This window comes from Micrasema longulum, unplaced genomic scaffold (genome assembly GCF_059751315.1).
Source record: "Micrasema longulum isolate JH-2025_06_02 unplaced genomic scaffold, ASM5975131v1 h1tg000224l, whole genome shotgun sequence".
Taxonomy (NCBI): domain Eukaryota; kingdom Metazoa; phylum Arthropoda; class Insecta; order Trichoptera; family Brachycentridae; genus Micrasema; species Micrasema longulum.
The window spans coordinates 1,401,297-1,425,135 of NW_028277429.1; the positions used below are offsets into that span (position 1 = coordinate 1,401,297).

General features: G+C 33.8%; 1 protein-coding gene across 2 annotated transcripts; it reads left to right on the plus strand.

Annotated features, from left to right (window-relative positions):
* The first annotated feature begins 1,566 nt into the window (after nt 1-1,566).
* On the plus strand, nt 1,567-19,497 carry TORIP (Torsin interacting protein). 2 transcript variants are annotated; one of them, XM_088243681.1, is made up of 8 exons: nt 1,567-1,897; nt 2,021-2,072; nt 2,160-2,257; nt 7,635-7,706; nt 10,383-10,487; nt 11,947-12,320; nt 15,899-16,165; nt 19,209-19,497. In XM_088243681.1, the coding sequence occupies exons 2-8, from the start codon at nt 2,055-2,057 to the stop codon at nt 19,337-19,339; spliced, it is 1,065 nt and encodes a 354-aa protein (XP_088099807.1). In that variant the 5' UTR covers nt 1,567-1,897; nt 2,021-2,054; the 3' UTR covers nt 19,340-19,497. The 2 variants fall into 2 exon arrangements, with proteins under 2 accessions (XP_088099807.1, XP_088099808.1); XM_088243682.1 differs by lacking the exon at nt 2,021-2,072 and having other exon boundaries at nt 1,586-1,897.
* Nucleotides 19,498-23,839: the final 4,342 nt, after the last annotated feature.

The following is a 23,839-nucleotide window of genomic DNA, read 5'->3' on the forward strand; positions in this document are numbered from 1 at the left end:
TTCATCAGCAAATCGCTTCCCTTGCATACATCGTAGATCTTTGTTATCAAGAATTGCAGTTTCTCTTTGTTGTTAGCAAGAAGCATGGCATCATTAGCATACAAAAGACAATTGACATTTAAATCACCCATTTTTGATCCCATTCTTAAGCCTTTCAGTTCTTTCATGCAGTAATCGCTATACACGTTGAACAGCCATGGTGACATATCACACATCCCTGCTTGACTCCTTTATCCCTTTCGCTCCTGTCCAACACGTTTGTGTGGGTACAAACAAAAAATTTAATTTCTTTTCATATTCTGTTAGATCCTGGCCACAACGATTGTGCATGTTACATGGCCACTTAGAAAGTAACATATTTTTTATATGATAGCTCCAGTATCTGCAGTGGAGAGATGGCCCAAAAAAAGGAAAGTAAAGAAAATTTGGAAAAAGAATCTCAGGAGCGAAAGGGTTATGAATGTCAAACCACGATGTCTATGATCCATTTACCCTAACACACGCTGTGCTGCCTTTATACAGAGAAGCAATAGCCCGTGTCAGATTTCCGCTCACTCCATACACCTTCCATAATTTTTCTCTGTCAACTCTATCAAACGCTTTTTGCAGATCGACAAATGCGCAGAAAAGTTTTTGGTTTTTAGCAAGAAACTTTTCTGTCAAATATGACAAAATATCGTAAAACAAATATTTGATCTAAATATCCTCTTCCATTTATAAAACCGAAAATCCCACACTCTATCCTTAGTAACTTTTTTTACTCTCTCGATCAGTATTCTTCCACACATTTTTCCAACAGCGCTCAAAAGGCTGATTGCTCTATAATTTTCACATTCCACCCTTGAACCTTTTTCTTGTATAGAGGAATAACAACAACCCTTCTCCAATCTGGAGGAGTGTATTCCTCCTCTAAAATTTCCTTGTGATCAAAGAATGTATTTGACACAAAAAGATTCCATTCCAAACATACCTTTAGCAGTCTTCTTCCATTATCATTCTGCCTTTTATCCCCAAACATACCTAAGACGGACTCCAATCCGTCTCTTCAAGTTCCCACCCATCCATTTAAATCTCCCGCAAGTACTACTCTGTTGTTCTATTTTCTTTTCATTCATCATTACACTAGTCCAAAACTTATCCATCTCACATTTGCAGTCGGAATTCAACGGAGCATATCCTATTAATATTATTACCCATCCTTGTCAATCCAACCTTGAATCTAACAAACAAGCCTAGAACTTTTAGTTTTGCCCCGTGATTTCGGTCTCTATTATTATTGGCCACATCCCTAGTATGTCACGCTTCATTTTTATTTTCAAGATTGTTCCTGACCGTTCATATTTTGTTTGAACATCGTCACGAATCTTAACGTCACAGCCATCAATACCAAACATTTTTGTAATTTGTTTTTTAGAGTTTTATAGAAAAACATTTCTCCACTTATTTCACCGCCATTTCCCTCCGCCATACATCTTAAGATCTAGCGACTTTTGAACCTCCGTTTAGCGACATTTGCTCGTGTAAAGTTGGCAACACTGGCCGGTTGTAAATCTATGGTTTTGAGGTGAGTATAATCTGTGGTTTAGGGTTTTGTTTTGACATTGCGCTCGTTCCTCGTTCGTTTTGTGCCTGTCTTATACTTTTGATCTTTTAGTTCACATAATATAAATCTGTGGTTCATTTAAGTAGCAAATGCATTCGAAGTTTTCGTTGATTTGTTATTCCTCAATCCTCAGTGCTTTTTCATCAAGTGGAAAGTACCGAGTACAAAGTAATAGAGTAACGAGGAACTGTACAACTTTACTGTAGTGACTAGTAACTATAACTAGTAATCTAAAACCTTAACCTAATATTCAATTTATTCAAACATTCTTGAATGACAAGCGCGACATAATTTGTGAGTGCGACAGTAGCCAACAGTAACGTACTATCTGTCTCAATATAATCAACATATTTCTACTATCTAATCTCTATCTTATTAATATTTTTTCAACGCGCTATCTCTAAATATTTTTTATAGATGCATATAATATCACACCATTTTTTGTGGTGTTATGAATGATTACGACCAGGTTTGATATTTTAAATATTATATTTTATCTATTTAAATAATTGGTTAGCATAACGTGTACTATCTTACAAGTGTTTTTTTTTTAAAGGAATACTCGAATCACAGAATCGAGGGGAGGCGAAGTATTAAATATCCGAATTATTCAGGTCCATATAACACAATGGGGAAATCAAATAACAGAGGAAGGTATGTTATTTTTTATTCTATAAATTTATTGCATTAATAATTTAAAGAGATTGTGAAGAGTTGTGAAGAGAAAAAGTTTAAAAATTGAAAAATTGTTTTTAGGCGTTGCCTAGTATGTGATATAATTCAGTCAGATGAATCTTTTCACAACAATAAAGGTTTCAGCTCTTTAACTTAACTAAAATCAACAAATGGAAGAATTGAAGAAATATGGATCATATGTTCAAACATATGCAAAATGGTGAATGTTACACAGTGTGTAAAGTGGCCATTAAACCAGCCAATGACAGGTCATAAGCCCTGTAAATGTCTAGACTTCCATATTCCCTTGTTTAAGGTATTCTCCATTCCTGTTGTAATTTGTTAATCTTAATGACTCCCGAGGGGGTGAAATCTAGTCTTTTGTCTACGAACATTTGGACAAACTCAAATATTGTTTATAAAAATAATGCCTCTACACAGGTTATGCCCAGTGAGGTGTTCATATAGAAAAGAAAAAAATATAAAGTTTTATGTGAAATAAATAGATATAAACACTTAAACATAATGTGAAATACAAAAAAAGTTTTGTAATGTATCCAAAATAAAACAAATTTATTGGATTCTAATTCTACTTTATTTTTATAAAATATAAAAAGGGTATATTGTGACGCGTTTAGTCTTGTTAGGACATTTTCAAACAAACTAACTTAAATATTTACAAAGTTTCCTTATATACTAAAAATAATTGCTGTTTTATGTTTGTGGATTTCTATACAAGCTAAAATAAGTAGATTAATTAACCTTCCATTATTTAAAAATATTTGTAAGGGTATGACTTTAAAATTAATGTAAATATTGATTTCAATTATACAGGTAAAATTTGAAAAAAAAGGTTTGAAAAATATTGTTGAAACTCTACATGGACCCGATAAATAGAGTCTTTTTTTCCTTACAAGGGTGGTAATTTGATATCAATATTTTCAAAGCTAGACAGGAGAGGACTAAAAGAAATATTGTTTATTTGGTTATTAATTATTTTTTTCTTATTATGAATCGCTTTTTTAATTTATAAGATTTCTAAGTTGTCTAATTTTAATATTTTATTTTCAACATGAAGTACTTTTAATCCAGTGTCTATTGAAGTTATGATTATTTTCTATCAGATGATTTGGGAATTCAGAAAAATGATTATTATTTAAGCATCTTAAGTGTCCTTTTACTCTAATATTAAAGTTTCTTTTAGTTTTTCCAATGTAGATTGAATCGCAATCATTACAATTTAATTGGTATATCCCAGATTTATTATATTTATGGACTTTGTCTTTGTGATTTTTTAACAATGTTCCTATATGTTAGTTGTGTAGAAATCCGGTTAAATGTTTGATGGTAGGGAATTTATTTATTCATATTTTTCTCTTACAAACTATAATTAATAATAAAAATAATGTGTCCTCACTGGGGTTACCCGTGCCGAGAACACTTAACAAAATACTTTTTTGAAATGTTTTTACATTAGAGAATAAACAAAGAAGACTTAATAAACAGAGATAATTAGCAAAATATTCACAGTTTAAAAAAATAGGTATATATGTACATCCATATTATTTATATTACAAAATGCACAATGAAAATAACAAAAACCTAACCTAAGCTATACACTTGTGGAGCGGTTGATTCAATAGATAATTGTTTTGAAATAATATCATTTATAAAAAGAATCCGCCTCCATTGTTCAGGTGGGTTTGCTTTATTTACTGTGGGAGTAGAATATGAATATTTATTTATATGTTTGCGTTTTTGTTTTTGATTTAATATTTTATCAATTAAGTTCTCATTATATCCATTATTATTAGCAATCTGTTTTATTGTATTAAGTTCTTTTTTGAAATTAGTATCATCTAGTGGAATGTTAATTAACCTATGTATCATTGAATGGAATGCGGAATGTTGATGAACAATTCGATGATTTAAAGAATTATGAATAATTGTGTTGGTTTACGGTATATATCGAAATCATTTTTTTTATTTTATTGTTAAAGACAAGTCAAGAACGTTTAATTTTTTATCTTTGACGAAGAAGCTTGTTTGCTTAAAACCAGTCGGTGGAAAAAAATAGTGGGAAAAACAATGTTGCTTTATTTATTTTATTATACAAAATGTTTATTTAGGTACCAAAGAAAAAACATATTTGAAAATTTTGAAAATTCGAATAATCATATTAATCTTTGACATTAATTTTCATTCATTTTTGTTTTTATAGTCTTATATTTTTGATCTAATGAAATAACTTATTATTTTTGTAAACATTTTGATATGATCACTTTTACAGTTTTGCAAATTTCATTACCAACCTAAATTTTTTAGTTTTCTATAGTTAAAATGAAAATAAAGTTTTGTTCTAACCACTAATTATTTATTTAATTAACTAGCAGTTTTAAAGCAACACATGCTCCTTTGTCAAGGTATAATTGAGAATTGAATATAAATCCTATTTTAAAAGTGTAATGAATATGGGCTTTATGTCAACTAGTATTTTGTAGAGATGTAACGGATAGTGGTTTGGTCAGATATATCACGAGCCCCTAAGTGAGATAGTTGGATATCCAACCCACTGTCTCTTTTTCTTCACACAAAAATTTAAACAGCAAAAATCATAGAATTAAGAATAGTCCAGAAACCGCATACGCGCATCAAACAGAAGGCGACTAAACTACTCTTAAAAGAGTAGTTTTACGTTTTGACCTATTAGTTTCTTTGTAGACGTCGCTCAGTACGCAACTCCCGATTTGAATTCAACTATGCCAAGTTGTGTCGTTTAAAAGTATAGAAATACTGCTGGGATCGAAAAGAAACAGGATTGGATCACATTTCATGTGTAATTAGCAAATGCATTACTTAAAAATTGAATTATTTTTCCATCTGTCAGATTGTAGATGAAAACAAAATGGACATTTCGTTGGTGTTGCCAGGGTAGATTTTTTTTTACCCTACTTTGCTCATCTAATGAGAGAACTAATGAAAATCGGACCTCAGAATAAACAACGCCGTGGTGGACATTTGACTGACATTATCTTTAAAACATCAAATATTATTTAACATGATATAAAAATATCCGTTTTATGTGAAATAAAATTTGTTTTATATTTAAGCTCAAAGTTTATTAATTCAATTGCTCTTATTCAATGACCCTTTATTTATCTACTCTGTTGTGTCAATCAATGTTTTCGCGTGCACAATAAAATTTAAGAGAAATCAACAAATTGCTTTTTTTTACCTTGCATTTGTGTTATGATTATATTTTTTCCCATCTGGCAACATTACGCGGCGACTTCACGAATGCGCGCGGTGAAAGTGGGGGGATTTTCGGACACAGTCCGGTGTATTCAAATATGATTCTACGACTTCACGAATGCGCGCGGTGAAAGGGGGGGGATTTTCGGACACAGTCTGGTGTATTCAAATATGATTCTATGCTCCTTCTGGACCATTCTTAATTCTATGGGAAAAATACTGACAGTAAAACAAACTATGTCCTTTACTTAAATAATCATTTAATAAGGTAGTGACAACTGATCCTGATATCCCTAACCCGACTTTATCAGTAATTTCGATCCCTATAATATATAGTTTAACTTATAAAATATAATATTTAATTTTGCATTTTTTTCACATTATAAACCATAATAAAAAATAAAAATAACGTGTCCTCAGTGGGGTTATCTGTGTCAAGGACACTCAACAATATACTTTTTTTTAGAAGACTTGATATCTGTACCTCAGAGGCAGACGGATGCAAATCCAGAATTTGATGAAATTACATTTCGATTTTCGTCAACAGTTTATGATCATATTCATTGATTTAAAAGAAATGTAAGTCTTACAACGAAAAAACCAATGTATTAAGATACTGAAAATACAAATTAATGCCATAAATTGTTAGAAATCACTTACAGAAAGTAGATTCTTTAGGCTCTTGTTGAACATTTGACGTTTGGATTTTCATCCGTCTGCCTCTGAGGTACAGGTATGAAATTGCAAAATGTTAAGACAGTTTTAAACATTACGTATTTATGTTTGTATTTAATTTCTGTTGTTTTTATTTATTTTTTTATATATATTTGGACCCCTGTATTTAGTAGTCTTACGTGTCATGTACAAGGCTAAGGTACTCGGAAAAAATCGTTTTCTTTTGTCTTGGAAATGGGATGATCGATCACCGATTTTGGTTTATTACCTTTATGAGTCCAATCACCATTGTTGCAAAGTTAAAAAACAATGGCGCGTGATAACTACTTTTAACTACAGTGTGGATATCTGTTAAGGATATTCCATCTTTCCTGCATTCTGCTTCAAGATTATGGCGTTGCAAACTGAAAAATGCACACTGAAATAACAGATGTTCGATACTCTGTGAAGAAATATCATCGCATGGACAATAGTCATCATTCCTTAATTTAAACCTATATAGGTAACTTCTCATAGCTCCGTGTCCGGTAAAAATTTGGGTCGTTTCGAAAGTACTTTGGTGATGACGACTGAAGTTTGCTGCATCAGCCAGCGTTAGGTTTAGTATTTTACCTATAGAAGAAGCGCGGTAATTTCTCGGTAATGATCCTCCCAACGCTGCTGCGTGTTTTGTTTTACACAGCGTTTAGCAAAGCTAAGGGGAAATTCTGAGAAGAAAGGTGCCGTTCTTTTACAAGTTGCGGCTCTTGCTCGTTCATCCGCTCTCTCATTTCCTACGATACCAGCATGTCCTCTTATCCAGCATATTTGAATGTTCATCCCTCTTATTTTTTCTTTTCTTTCTGTAAACCTATATTATTTATATTATATACCGTGCTAAAACATAACATAAACTGTACGTTTGTGGGGCAAGTGATTCAAAATTGGTTTATATAAAGGGCCAATGCCGTAAAGGGCCAATGTTGTAAAGCACCAATGTCAAAGAATGAACCAATTGTCTTCATACTTTTGAATCATTGAATAGTAAATAAGAGTTAGCCTGTAGATAGACCTTATTTAAAAAAAATAATAATATCTAAGTATAATTTACAGCGCCCTTGAAGTGATTAATCACGAAAACGGCGCTATAAAAATTGGCGACACTTATTATAATTATTATTACCCAAAACTTGTAGGTGGGGCGGTATTATATCTTTGTAATACCGTTAAGGTGAAGGAATGACGTCTTTATCTTCCCATCATAATCGAGGCCCAGAAAAACTCATTGTGCATAGGTACCTACTGATTGTGTAGTCATATTTTTAGGGAATCATCAATCCCCTGATCCCCTAATCATGGATTCCATTCAATCTGTGAAGTAACCGCGCACGCAATGCAGTCTGACTATGAGGGTTTCATAATATTGATGATTTTTAAATTTTTTTTCCAGTAAATCCGGAGGCCTTAAAATCACAAAGACGAACAAGACCCTCTCGAAAGATGTAGATACAGCTGATTTAAGGTTTGTTTTTTTTTTTTTTTTACTTACTAACTGCTTTTAATAATCTCTGATCTAATTTTCATCATCTCCATTTTCTTATACTGGCCGGAAAATGGATTAGTAAGGATTATCTATTTATCAATAAATAATGTGTTTAAGATAAGGCATACTATCACGTAAATGATCTCAAATTGATAAGAAGGTACTCAATTCACTTAATTTTTTTTTGAATTAAAAAAAAAGTTGAATTTCCTCATTAGCTGATTGTGCTAGGGGGGGCAATTAAAGTTTCTTACTGATTTAATTCCTTAACATGCTATTTTTAAACTTTAAATGCGTAAACTTAAGAATTGAATACTATATTATACAAATAAAAATAGTCATATTGTATTTCTTCTCATGTTCGCTTTTTCCATGTTGTTATAGGCAATTTGAATACAAGCTACATTTATTTATTTACTAGGTTTTACCCTTGGCTTCGCTTACATGGTATTAGGGAGAAATTTCCAGGTCGATGTGTGAATCCAGTTTAGTTCAAAAATTGTCATTGTCAAGTCAAATCGACAAAAATGTAATGACGTGTTAGACACAAAATCAAAAGTCCACAAGATAAATCGTTATTTGTTGCTTATGAACGAATATAATTATAATTATATGAATGTCAGGAAAAAAATTGAAATTTATTTTTCATCATCATTAGCTCGATAGAGCTGGGTGGGCCTTGGCTGAATCCAGGAGTCTCCTCCACTCTTGCCGGTCTGCTGCCCTTCTTCTCCACTTGCTCACTTCCAACATTGTCATATCTGCGCTGATGCAGTCCATCCATTGCATTTTGGGCCTTCGTCGTCCTCGTGGCACAGAAAAAGTTAGGCGCTTTATGGGGTTTTCGTCGTCCATTATATGGCCAGCCCACCTCGAGCGTCCCATCTTAAGTCAGTAAATAAATAAATAAATAATAAATATGCAATGGCGATTGGATTTTAAAAACCTTTCTCTGGTATAACGAGTAATTTATTTTAATTTTATTTTATTCAGAAAACGCACAGTCATACATAAAAAGTATTTAAAACAACGATTTTCTAACATAAAAAGACCAATGCAGGTTTCATAAATTATGCAAAAGATTTAAACACTAAATGAGACAAAAAAAAAATGGTTAACATTTGCATTTTCCATGGAGTTATCATTGGTAATAAATAAAAATACCGAATTCACACCCCGAGCCATCCACGCACACACACATGAACGCACATATAAAACATACACAAACATATACATTACATGCGGCACATATACATAGCACAAACCACTCGAGATGCACATTCAGCAACTATCCTAAATAATCAACTCCATGAAGAAATTTTCTGTACAAATGCAACGTGCAGTTAAAAATGTCTACATCAATACTGAGTCCATTATAATTTCTACAGGTACGTCTAATGAATGAATTTGTGGTATAATTGTTTTTACATGTTGGTATTGTTACAATTCTCGTACCAACTTCGAAATACATAGGTATGGAAATAAATTCGAAAAAATATTTGATATTTTCAATACTAACTCTGTTAATACATTAAAATGTAATCTCACTCGTTATTTTTTAGAAAAAGGATGAATTTATTTAAAAATACATTATCAAATTTAACTTTGTTTTCTTGGACACGTATTTTTGTTTATTTCTTCATATATAAATTATACATTTGTGGATTTATTGCCAAATTCCAATTGATAAAATAAAGGTGTTATTAAGATTATTTGCTTTCATATTGATCCAAAAAATGTATTATTTATAAAGTATTGTAGCATTATTTTTCTTTTTCATTATTACCTAACTAAATACTAGCCACTTTATGTTTATGTTAAATTATTCTCAATTTTACTTTGACATATTTATATTTAGAGCATAAGATTTTCTCACTTTAATGAGGAACTTCAGCCCTACGGGAAATTGGATACGAAAAATGTTTTCTTACGCGGGGTAAAAATTAGAGCATTAAATTGTACTGCAAAGTTTCTTGAAAATGTACAGAAAAAATAATAATAAATATTTTGATAAATACGCACTACTTTAAATGACGTCACTGGTTCATGTGAATCAACCTATGATCTGAGAGCTATGGAAGATTTCCGGTCTGCTTGTCGCTTCTGGACCAATGGGAAGAACTGAATGAGAATAAGCGGAAATGAACCCCTGACGTCACACGCGGAGTTATTTCAGAAATACAAAACTTTGAAAAATCGTAGCGCCGATAATACGATATATAAAAATTAAAAAAAAAATTTTTTGATTTAGTTTTAACAGTCTATTAACAAATAATTTTTTTTTAAAAAACCACTGTACTTCCTCATTGTTACCTTTTGTTTGTCATCTTGGATATTTGATGTTTCTTTTTTACTTTTTTGTAGTTTTTAAAAAAATATGTTTTACTTCAACTAATTTGTTTAGTTTTAATTATTTAGTTGAATTATATAGTTATATTTCATATTATATATTACATAATGAATTGTTCATTGCTGTGATTATCTCTGTAAAACTTTTTATTGTAAAAGGTTCCTTGAACCGTTAATATAAAAAAAAAATTAAAGAAAGGAATTTAATCTAGTACGCTTATAATCAGCAATTTCAGTCGGTCCCGTCTTCCTCGTAATCGCCAAATTCATTATTTTTTTAAAGATGCATTTTTTTTCTCGTTTCAGTAATTTTCTTTCTTTTAATCAAGAAGTATTCAAGAGTCATGAAAAACCAAGCAATTTTATGAAACCAAAACCGCTGGAAGAAGATTCTGAAGAATCATCATTCGGGTATTGTTCCATAGTAATTTGAAGTATATTAACATTATGTGATAAATATCCTGCTAAACAGACCCCTTTTTACAATGTTCCCGCGGTACACTGAAAACAAAAAGGGGTAAACTGAACAACAAGAGAAGGATATTGGTCAAATCCATCCATCCTGATTCTGCACAAGTACAAATAAAATAAAATAAAATGGCCATGATTTACTATTATGATGAAAATTTTCCCAACGAAAATGAAGCTACAATGTTTGAGTATGCCCGAATGCTTGCAGACTGGCTGGATTTCCTCCTTAGGGAGTTGTTCATATTTAAATTTATTTCAACAGAGAGGGAAAAATTTTTTGAGAAGGGAATATGGAAGTCTAGGCATTTACAGGGCTTATGACCTGTCATTGGCTGGTTTAAGTGGCCACTTTACACATTGTGTAACATTCACCATTCTGCCCATGTTTGAACATCCACATTTCCTCAACTCTTCCATCTGTTGACTTTTGTTTCTTGTTTCTTTTACTTCACAAAAGTCAACAGATGGAAGAGTTTTGAGAGAGAGTGCTCAAAACAGGCAATTTTCCAGCTCCTTTTTAAATTTTCAGCTTCTTTCACCGGATGGGTCTGCATTTAAAAAAAATATTACAGTTTTGCTAGGCTCAGCGATTTCGTAATTTTATTTAAAGTCAATTTGAACGTCTGAAGCCATTTCCAACAAATTTGCTTTGCCCATTTCATCTTCCATCAATAAATCTTGAACGTCCTTAAAGTTCTCAGCGATCATCCGCACAGTTTTTGCATGATCAGTAAAGGACAGGGGACCTCTCACGATCAATGTTTTCATCGACACAAGAGGTTGAAGGTCGTCCAGATCTTGCATCATTCTTGGCGTCTTCTCGGCCATTTTCAAAACACTTGATCCACTTAAAACCTGATGTTTTCTTCAGATCACTATCACCATTAACAGCCCTTAACATATCCGTCATTTTTTCTGAACTTTTCCCAAGCTTTACCAAAAACTTGATATCGAGTCGTTGCTCAGTGATTTCATCAATTTCCATTTCGACGAAAAGCTAAAACACGCACAGCAGAAACAAACTCTAGAGGCACAGTGCGTTCAGCTTCACAGTCATACGAGTACTGAGCGCTCATTGGCTTGTTAGACAACACGTGGGCTAGTGGGCGAGGCTATACATCACGTCATAGCCGCCACATTGGATCAGTTCACGTATTTATTGAACAGCTTCTCATATGTAGAAAAGTGTATTTATATAACATAATATTTTAACACAATGGAGTGGGATTTGCGTCTCGCTGTCATCTTATTCTGTATTTTTTTTCGAAACTTTTTGTAAATCTACTACTCTTTTGTTTTAATTCAACGCATGGTTCCCAGTCTAATGGAGTTTGGACTCGCGACATTATTTGTGTATTTTGTAATGAGAATAACAAAAATATGTTTTGTTTAAATAAAGGAAAGAAAGTGGATCGACTTCGCTGAAAGAAGGATATCAAAATTTACAACCAGAAGAAAAAGAGCCAGAAAATAACGATTTGAATATGTCTGTAATTATTTGTATCGTCATTGTTCTGTTTGGCTTTTGCTCCTCGGTGTTTTACGTAAATGAAGATAAAACAAATAATTTTAATTTAACCAATGAAGTAAGAGAAATGGCCAAGACGTATCCGGAATTTTCCAAGGCTTTCTGGCTACATTTGGAGATCGGTCTTATGGATGTGAAGAGGTATTCCAAGCCTACCGTGTTCACCTTGGCGTATGCCGGAAACGATCAACGCTCTTCCATTATCGCCAAGCAGATGGGAGGCATCGCAGCGCGCTATCTCGGAAGTAAGTTGACCATTATTGAGATGCAGAATAAATTTCTGAGGTTTTATCTGCCGTTCAGATCTGCTCCGAGTTTTTCTGGGTTATTATGCCGTGTGTTCACGCTCTTTTCCAACATTTCTATTGTGATCTAAAAAACCGAAAGATTGCAGACGGCACTCAGCATAGTTACCCTGAAAAACTCACCGCGCGAAGATAGGTCTTTCTCAATATTTTGAATATGTCCAAATATTTGTCGAAAAGTACTAGATTTTACCACCAAGGAAGTTATCAAGATTGATCGATATCACAAATACGGATGTTCGAACATAGGCAGCCTGGAGTGATCACTTAAACCAGCCAATGCTAAGTCATAAGCCCTGTAAATGCCCAATATTTCCTCTGTTTCTATTGAGATGTTAGTTTCTTTAGATTAAATCGTAAGAGAGTTCAAATTGATCTACAAACAATTGGATATACTCAAAATATTGACAAACATTTTTCATAAAACTATGCATAAACAATTTTTATAGAACTATGCATTTTATAAAACTACAAACATTTTTCATAAAACTTCACACAAACGATTTTCATAAAACTTCATACAAACAATTTTTATAAAACTACACAAACGATTTTCACAAAACTATGCACAAATAATTTTCATAGAACTATGCATTTCATAAAACTACAAAAAAATTTCATAAACCTTTACACAAACAATTTTCATTAAAATATACATAAATAATTTTTAAAAAGCTTCACACAAACAATTTTTATAAAACTATACACAAAAATTTTCATAGATCTTTGCATTTCATAAAACTACAAACAATTTTCATAAAAATATACTTACACAAACAGTTTTTATAAAAATGTACATAAACAATTTTCGTTAAACTATACGCATACAAAGAGGAAGTTTGGTGATACGGGATATTGGATATACAAAATGTATGAAAAAATTAATAAAATGAACTAGTTTGAAAACGTCACAATAACAACAACCAATCAGTTGAGGGGGTTAACGCAAAAACACCACTATCCATGAATACTGTTTATGGGAAAAGCAACAAAACCAGTAGCGAATAGACTATATATATTGTATTTAATATAAGTGAATAGTATTTTCTCTACCTATCATACCACGTTTCTCATAAAAGAAAGTCTTTTTGCTACTGATTTTGTTGGTCATGGTAGAGGTGAATCGATTGCTTCGATCGGCCGTTTGTACGACGTAAACAGGTCTACAATGTGTTCAATTTTGAAAAACAAGAATAAAATTAAGGAATACATTCAAATATAATATGCCGTGTCTTTTGGAAAAAACATTGTTGTTTCCAAAAGACACGGTATAGTGATAGATGAAATGGAAAGATCTTTTCCCTCATGGATTGACGACACATTTTTGACTATCACGGAAGAATGTGATCCCAATGGAGAATGATAATTCAAGAACGTAGGGCGATTGAGAAAGACAGCATGTTATTTTATTTTATTAACATAAACGGCAAATCTGCCTTTTATAAAAAAATATAATACTAACATATTTGGCTTAATATTTTTTTTTTTTGGTTAAAAACATAAATTTCCTTATACCCAAGATTTATAAAAAAAATTATACAAGAATTATATTTTAAAAGTTAACCTAAAAATTATACAGCATATTCAGTAGAAAGTTTAAACAATACAAGAATAAATGTAAAAAACAAAATTAAATAATAAAACATTCTAAAGTAATACAACAAAAAAATCATTAGTACTGTTTCATACAGCTGGGCAAAGTGAACAAAAAACGGTATATATTATGAAATGCATGAATAAATAAATATAATTACCATTCACCATCTTTTAAAAAGTTAAAAAGGTTTGTTCTATTGGAACGATACCCTACATTAAATATATCAGATACGTGGGAATAAATATTGCCGAGTTCATGAAGTCTGTTTAGTATGCCGTATGGCATTACAAGTATACACTGTCCGTGAATTGTTGCTACAAAACGGTGGCACCTGCCTAGTCATTCTTCCAGGCACCCTGAAGTTGATGAGAGATAGAAAGATAGAACTTGTTATGTTTATATTTCACACTTAAAGATTTTAAAGGATTTATTATTCAAATCTTCCCGCAAACGACCAACAGCGCCACTTACGCCCACTTTTACAACTATTCCAATCATACCAACCAAAAATAACTTTAATTCTCAGCACTGACAACCTAACAAAAACCTTCTAGAAAGGGCTTCTTTCATCTCCAACGGGAAGTTCGCAGATCCGGGCCAGCCAGCAAACAGCAAGGACGTTTCTTTAAGAACCGCCCCGGACTCCGCGGATAACCCGTTCCAGCCATGTTGTTAGAAACCGCGTTATCAACGGGCGACGATCTCTATATTTGTCAACAAGCAGTATAAAGTTGTGAAGTTTTATATACGACACCGCGTGTGACCGTTTCAACCCGAGCGTCAGTCGGCAGTAAGCGATTCCTCGCGCCCACCTGTCCGCGCCTCGTGACCACGCTGGTCTCCATCCTTCGTAATCTGCCCCATCCGTGTCTCCGATAGTCCTTGGGAGACTCTGATTTCAACACGGAATTTCTGGCACCCTAGGAACGGTTTCCTTTTGTCCATGCGCTCACTCGAGCCCCAACAACCGCCTCGATAGCCCCCCGGAGGACTTTAACGAGCTCCTAGAAGAGTTACTTCCCGAGCCAGCCACTTTCCACGTGATGCAGCCTCGACAACATCTCGTCGTCCCGCGTGTTTAACGCGAGGCCGTTAACCGGCCTCGCTTCAGCCAGGCCAGGTCGCCTTGGTCTTCGGGATTCTTCAGACACCCCGTCACGGTGAGATCGTTCCATAATTTCGAGCTAGCTAAACCCTTATTTTTTCTTTAGATCCGAATCAAGCGTGTTGTGGTTATCCTATCCCGCCATTCCTCCTTGTCATATGTAATCTGAGAGTTTTGTAGAACTAAATCTGTTATATTGTAATATTAAATTGGCCCCGAGCCTTGAACAACAAAGCTGTTTTACTTATTTGTGATTCCTGTGGTCTCGAGCGTTGAGGAGGAGGGGTTTGGAGTCATCAAAACCCTTACGATTTAACCTGGATAAGTGTCTTGTACTCTCCGCTGAACCTAGCCGGGCAAAAGCTAAGAGCGGTAATCTCCGTCTTCAAGTAGAAAGTATTATGTAAACTCAGTGGAAGTACTGTACACTTCCCGCCCGTAACAAACTCTTTATTAAGAAAAGAAGAAAAAAAAGGTGGTATTCAGCTAACTCTTGACAAATCTATAAAGAAACCAGCTGAATGTACTTAAACTTGCCACTTATAATAAATATTTTTCAATGCAATTTATATGATTTTTTTTACATCCATCAACTTTCGAACATTCAACATTCGCACACGTTTTAAGGAACCAATTATGTGAAGTCGAGGTCTGCTATAATTAAAAAATTACAATCTTGAAAAAATCATAGCAATAAAAACACGATACATAAAAATAAAATAAAATATTTTTGTTTAAGTTTTGATGGTCTACCACTAAATTTATTAGTTTTCATTTTTTTTTAATAAATGTTGATATTGTATTTTTCCTTTTCAGAAAGTAAGGAACATGGACAGCCACTCTTGCTGGAGTCTAAAGACTTGGATTTTGCCGACCACGGAGAAGTTGTGAGTAGGTTCTCCGAAGACTTGAAACGTCGCCACTCCATGGTTGTCAATAATCTAGAGAGCGTCCCCGGTATGACAGCGCAAGGATTCCGATACTTATGCGATGAGTACAGCCCTCTCGTCGAAAGGGCAGCCATTTTTCTGACAGTCAACTTGAAAAATTGCGAAAATTTCAATATGGAGAATTTTGTTAAAGGTAATTGTATGGGAGCGAAGTATGGAATTGGAAAAACAATGATGAAAGTAGGCTGATTGCTGTCAAAATGCGATCTCTCGGGCGAATGTGTGGTTTAAACCAGCGTTTCACAACCTTTTTAAGCCTGCAGACCGGTGAAACTGGGGGAAAAAAAAATGGTATTGTATCTATTTAATATTGAGAAGAAAATACATGTCAAATAAAATCTACTCTTGGGTCAGCATTTGATTCGGGCAGAGGAAAACTTGTCGAAATCCGGTGCTCCCTAAACACTAGATTCGGAGATCGTGCTTTTGCCGTTGCCGGCCCCTCTGCCTGGAACCGATTGCCTTCAAACTTACGAATCATCGACAGTCCCGGTCAGTTCAGATCCCAACTAAAATCTCGCTTCTTTAGTTTGTCTTAGCCTCAATTTTAAATAAAAAAATATAATATGGAAGAAAAGATATTGAAAGGAGGGCGAGTTCCGGAAACAGGGTGAACGGTGCACTGAAATCTACTTTGGCAAACAAATGTTTATCGCAGGAGGCTAAACTAGCAGTTCACAACGGAGTTCTAGTGCCAACTCTAATGTATGGGAGCGAAGTATGGAATTGGAAAAATTATGATGAAAGTAGGTTGAATGCTGTCGAAATGCGATCCCTCAGGCGAATGTGTAGTAAAACGATGTATGATAGGTGCACAAATGTTGAGATCCGTGAAGTGTGTAAGGCATATACATTATTGACAGAATCAAGAAAGGGGTGCTGCGTTGGTTTTGACATGTAGAGCGAATGGACAGCGAAAGAACGGCTAAAAGAATCTACGATGCGAATGTTGATAGGTGCAGAAAATGAGGAAGACCAAGAAAGACATGGCACGATAAAGTCCATCAAATACTTGAAGATGGACATGCCAAAAGTAGGAATAATCAGCGTGCGTGCATGAGAAGATGTATGAATGTAGAGGAAAGCGAGGTCTGTATGCAAAGTCTGTAAGTTTACGTATACAATTATTGTACAGCGCCCCTGAGGTGATTTTTCACAAAAATGGCGCAATGTAAATCAGCCAAATATATTATTATTAAATTGATAAGGATAATTGCTGTTTTTAAACAAATTATTGTGGAAATTTGCTGTCTTTACACAAACGATTTTTTTAGAAATATTTGGAAAGAACGATTGTATGGACTCATATTCAGAGAATAATAAAATCCAATAATATCTTTTTTGGAAAATTAACGAGTTCTTCAATTGTATACTCGTATTTTCCAACAGTATTTTTTTGTGTCTGGGCGGATGAAGATTCAGCTCTGTGTATGAAATAGAATTAGAACCCTGGACAAGTGTTTTACACTCTACGGCTACTCGGTAAAAATCCTGAAAACGGAAAAGTCCGCCTCGTAGTGTAGTGGTTGACGCATTCGCCTACCATGTTTAAGGCCCCGAAATCCATCTCTGGCAGAGTCGAACCGAAATATTTGTCTATAAGGTGGTTTTACCTCGAATTGTTCCATTTTCCCTGGACTCACACCCGAAGGGTCAGACTGGTCACCTTACCTTCTATGCAATAACAATGATCTGATCCCGATATGCTCCAGTTAGAATTCCAATGCAGTGCCCTACGCGCCACTGGGTACAGAAAGGGGGATGATGATGATGATTAGTCTGGCTTTGAATTATTTTATATTTACAATAATTTTTATAACTGAAGGTGATTTATTAAAATTTGCATATAAGCAACAGAGATGGAAAACATTTTAGTGAAGGAAATATGGAAATGCAGGCATTTACAGATCTTATGACCTATCATTTATTTATTAACGCCCGTAGGGTTTTTACATAAACAGAAGTTATAAACAATTTACAAATATAAAAATACAATGAAAAAAATATATGCATAAAAAACAAATGAAAATACTAGAAACTCGAGTACTATTTAAAGTTTTTAAAGAATAAATTTGGTCTTGAAGTTTGATAAAGTTATAGCAAATACATCAATTTTTTGGTCATCAGTGTATTTGTTCCCGAGAGAGTGAATTCTCGGGAACAGAGAATTAATGAGCGAATTTGACTTAAGATATATTAATATATCTAAAGTAAATATGATGCTTCATTGGCCTATTAGGCACTGAAATAGATACTTTTGACCGAATCAGGAATATTAAAAAGATTATTTACAACTATACTGTGGAGGACAACACCAAAGCCGTGAGGTTGACAGGTCCGAACGCGTAGCCCGCTGCAACGTCAGCTCGGACAAGATATTAAACGCTGTGCATCGGAAGCACTCATTACATATCATTTTGGCATTTCGCGTCGCCCGGCCACCAGCTCCCCGTCAGTGTTCGTTATTGTAAATTCCTTCTGTACATGTGTTCTGTCCTTCTGATGTAACTGCGTAATAAATAAGTTCTACTGTAATCCATCTTTCTCATTTAACCTCAAATCAACTCACGCGCATTTGTCCTATAATACAAAAAACCTGGTTTAAGTTAAGTTTTGATTGGCCGGTTTAAGAGGCCACTTTACACGCCGTGTACATTCACCACTCTGCCTACATTTTTATTTATTTATGCTTTATTAAGTTGGTTCATACATCTTAAGAATTAATTTAAACTTTTATTAACATTACTATTTTTTTCCAAATTTCTATGTTAGAACATCCACCCGCATCAAAAAAGGTTGCGGGTCTTTTATTTTACAAAAGTTAACAGATGGAAGAGTTGAGGAAATGTGGATGTTTAAACATAGGCATAATTATGACATAAGACGGGTTGCGGGAAGTGGTCGGATGCGGTTGGCTCACGATAGGAAGATGTGGAAACTTAAGGGAGAGGCCTATGTTTACCATTTGACAAGAGACGGCCGATGATGATGAAATTAGCCGATGACAGGTCATAAGCCGTGTAAATGCCTAGACTTCCATATTTCCTTCTCTAAAATGTTCTCCATTTCTGTTGTCATATGTTAATCTGCAAATGAATGTGAAATGCAGTCTTTGTCTACAAATATTTGAACAAACTCGAAATATTTTTTATCGAAATGATTTTTCTCTGTTCTAGGCCCCGACCAATCGACAACAGGCCTAGTTGAGCAGTGCCTGATCAGTAAATGGAGTAAAGACCTTCACAGTACAATATGGCAGCCATTGTTAGCCAGAGTTGTTAATGTTGTGCTGAAGATTGTTCCATAAATATAAAACAAAATGTTTTCTAAAATAAAAATAGACTGATGGCATAGATTCTTATATTCTAAATTCTGTGATTTGATAAAACAAGTGGGCTGTCACTTTTATTTTCATAGTTATTTACAATTATATATGGTAAAACTTTTAATTACAATGCTCTTTTATAATAGACTTCTTTTCTTCCTGGTACTGTCCCAGCTCGTTTAGGTAGGCGGTTGGGGTCGGCTCATCTCGTTGTCAACGGCCGTAGACAATAGAATATTGTTTTTTCCCAGGACTGTCCACGTGTAAACAGCAATTTGTAGGACAAAAAATTGTCTCGGGACATCGCCATAGAGATAACCGTGCGGGCTATCTTGCGGAACAATGATTACCCCAGCCACCGAGCGCGGCCGTCGGCCACATTGTCCCTGTCTGAACATATACAGGACCTTGTGACAATAACGATTTGCTTGATGTGGATGTGTCACTCCAAAAAAAAATTTTCCCATGAAAATGGCGGCAGAAAAAAAAACATTTTTATTATTTAGCTTGTCATGATATTTTTGTTCGCTTGTAACAACTGCAGTCGAAATTTCTTATCGTCCCAGTGTTCTGTCCTGCGCGGTCGAGGCTGTTCACGGAGCTCGGACAAGACTATATTATTATATCTATTGAATTGTCCGCATGTTTTGGCTGTACAATTTTCGGTTCTGGGTGTAACTTTCATCTAGGCTGTTTCTCTGCGGGATTTTGGAACATCGACTTATCCAGAAGCTTTGATTTGTTTTGATTATGACTATCCACCGGTGATCGTTAGACGTGGAAACCAGAGTGACCCAACTAGGGCTTCATCCGGCATCATCGAATATGTCGAATTGTCAACACCCACTATTTGTGAGCCGTTGCTAACATGCAGGACAGACACTCTCGCTGCTTCTCATTTTAGCCATACTTTTGAGATCCCTGACGGATTGATTACCGAGTCTGTTGCCCGTCGGTCACCACGTGGAAGTATGAGAAGCACGTGGGAGAAGCTTTGTTAATCCAGGCCCAGGTACCGATGTATTGCGCCATAACCACCCTATCGACTTTATAATAGAAGCCTTTTAAAATACATGGAAATTTCATTACTGGAACAAGAGAACTTAGTAAAACTTCAATTATCCGGAATTAGCGAGTGCCAGATTTTATTGCTTTTGAAATAATACAGCAAATTGGAACCACATTGAAAACTCACTTAAACATGTCCATCAAAGTTGAGCGCACAATTAAATTAAAAACTTCTTCATTTTTCATTTCCTGATAACGATTTTGATATTTTGTAATCCTGATTACTGGAGTTTAAATAAACAGAGTTCTACTGTAATTATGAAAAATTGGAAATTAAAAAAAGCTGTCAATAATAATTAATTAATCTTGCCATAATGATTTCATTGACAGTTCTTCACCTTTCCCTCACTAAGCATCCAAAAATTCACATGATCCAAACGACCCCAGCGCCTACTTGTATATGGCGTCAGGAGAATAAAACGTTGGAAGTATGACTGTGCAATAATTTATTCATGTTTTCGCATACACATATTTTACTCATTCGTGTATTTTATTCATTTTTGTTAGTTTGCCAAATGCTTATGTACATAAAGTGAAACTGACCCTTGTATCATTTATGTCTTTTTTGTTTTAATATTTAAAAAAAAAAACAACTATTTCAAAATTTAAAAACAAAAACAGGAAAATGCTTCTTTCTATTAATTTCACAATTACAAAAAATATACGGCAAATAGCTTGAATAATACTCGAGTTATTGAATTAAAATCGGTCTATGGGGGATTCGAATCCCCCCCTTCGGTCCGGCTAGGTTAACTACAAATGTTTAATAATTTAAAATATAATTAAATCCAATAGCTATTACTTATCCCTGTTTTGAGAATCTGTAGTCTGGATTTACACTTGTTATTTGGTAAGATTAAAAATATTTACTTCACTGTTAATTTTTATTTATTTATTAATACACTTTGTGTATACCATATGTATATACATATGCATAAGGGCAGGCATATTTCCTCAAGGCAATTTCTTCCTACCTACTTTTGCCTTAAAGGAACAGTTTTGAAACCGGTCAGCATTTTAAATTCTAGAAAGTTGATTGGTAGAGTGCTCTCCTAAAACTGTAGCTGTGTTCTTTATAGAATAGGGGTTAGCTTTTTATAATAATTTCTGACAATTCGATTCAATAAAAATAAAACAACTTCGAAAGATTATCAAAGGGCGAGGACTGAAAATTAAGTCTATTCTCACACAGGAAGTTTCCAATGTCACTATTAATTTTAGAATAAAAAAGTTCTGATGCATTTACTGGAGAGGGACATTTTATCAATAAATAATACGCCCATATTGGACAATCAAAAACATGGAATCTTGGAGTACTTAAGCCAAAAGTTTTTTTTTTTAATTTTCCAATTTAAAAAAAATATGTATTTTTGAAAATCCCCAATGAAATTCAGTGCCTTACTGATTCAAATACATTTTTATTGGACCAAAATAACATTACAAATAAAACAAAATAAAAAAAGTATATTGTTAAGTGTCCTCGGCACGGGTAACCCCAGTGAGGTCACATTATTTTTATTATTAATCATTGTTTATGTGAAAAAAAATAAACATATAAAGATGTTAAATTGTGAAGATATAAAGTATTGTTCGAATTAATGCGAACATGGGTGATAATTTGAAAAAAAACAACATTTATTAGTTGTACAACAAAAAAACAGAAATAAATACAATTCAAGTTTTTTTAATAGAAAATGTGTCCTCCCTTGGCTTTTATAACTTCTTCAACGTGTTTTGGCATAGAATCAACAAGTTTTTTAAATTTTTTTTTTTACAGTTTTCAGATATTTGAGGGCATTGGAAGCAAAGATAGCAAACTCCAAAAAAAAAATTTTTTTGGTTATGTCATTCTGTAGTTAATCACTTTATTTTTATAAAAATCATGAATTTAGTTGCAAATGTAGTTTAAAATCATACTTCTGATGGTTTGAAAATAGTGTTAAGCAAACATAGCAATATCCATCAGCCATTTTATTCGACCAATGACAGGCTTGAGATTTAAATTTTGGCCGTGCCATACAAATATTAAGAAAGTTTTTTGAATTCGTGTTTCCATTAAAGCTAATTTATTAGTGTCTTAAAGTTTAAGTTAAGTGCAAATAACATTTCGTTAGAAATTTACGTTCGTATGTTACATAAAAGACTCTTTGGCATTAGTGCAGCAGTTTTTGTTATTTTTCTTGAAAACACCAAAATGGGAGTTGGCTGTTTTTGCTTCCAATGCCCTCATTTGCTTTGTTTTTGTTGTGCAATCTGTGTCACAAAGTATGGCTTTCACAATAGCCCACAGGTTTTCAATAGGATTTAGGTCCGATAAGTTTGCCGGCCATTCAAGGCATGTCTTTTTGTAATAATAAATTTTTCATCATGATCCGAATCTTGTTAAAAAACTCTTTGAACGTTGGCATCAACTTTTCTTAGTTCAGCTTCCAATCTCTGTTCTAGCAAGTCTCTGTTTTTTTGCCAAAATTCTTTAATGTTATGAAATTTTATAAAATAACTATTCTTGACCAAGAGTTAAGGAAATATAGATATTTAAACATGAATGGTGAATGTTTTCCTCTGTTGCAATACAAGTTCAGTTTACTTTTGAACGCAGTTGCAATGGACAATTTTTTAGTTTTTTGAAATATAAGACAATTCCATTTTGAATTTACCCTAGTTCAGTGGTCGACAAACTCATTAGTCAAAAGAGCCAAAGATCAGCAGTTAAACAATTAAGATTTCCTTTGAGAGCCAAATTTCCTTAATGTTTTAAACTGTTTCTTCTGTAATGGCAACGTACCTTAGTAATAAAGTACAGAACAACATAAGCAGCAGAAAGTATGTGTATTCGCTCTCCATTTTAACTAGAAATTCTTTGAATTGGCAATGATAAAAAGCTTTAGCTAAAATTGTGATGACAATATTGATCATTAAAACATTTCTTCTAAAAACAGTTCTCGTTGAATGATGCAATGGTAAAGACATGATTAATTTTTGATTTCTAAACATTAAAAAAAATAACATTTTGCCCCATCTGCACCATTGAAACAATTTTATCGAGTTCAGTATGATGTTTTTCTATGCATTTAATAACAGCATTTGTAATATTCTCGCCACGTGTTGGAACTTTCAGTGGCAATAATCCTCAAAGTTCTTCTTTAGAACCGGTGGACGTACTAAATCGAATGAAGGTGAAACTTGCGCTGTGTGAGCCGCGGTCAGGTGGCTAAAGAGCCACGGTCAAGTGGCTAAAGAGCCGCATGTGACTCGCGAGCCGCAGTTTGCCGACCTCTGCCTTAGTTGATAATATTATTTTTACAAGGTAAATACAAATTTTGTTTCTGCAAAACTCCAGCCAAATATTAAAAATAAAACTTAACATTAAAATTAATAACTATTATATTATTTGTGTATATATTAAGTACTTTT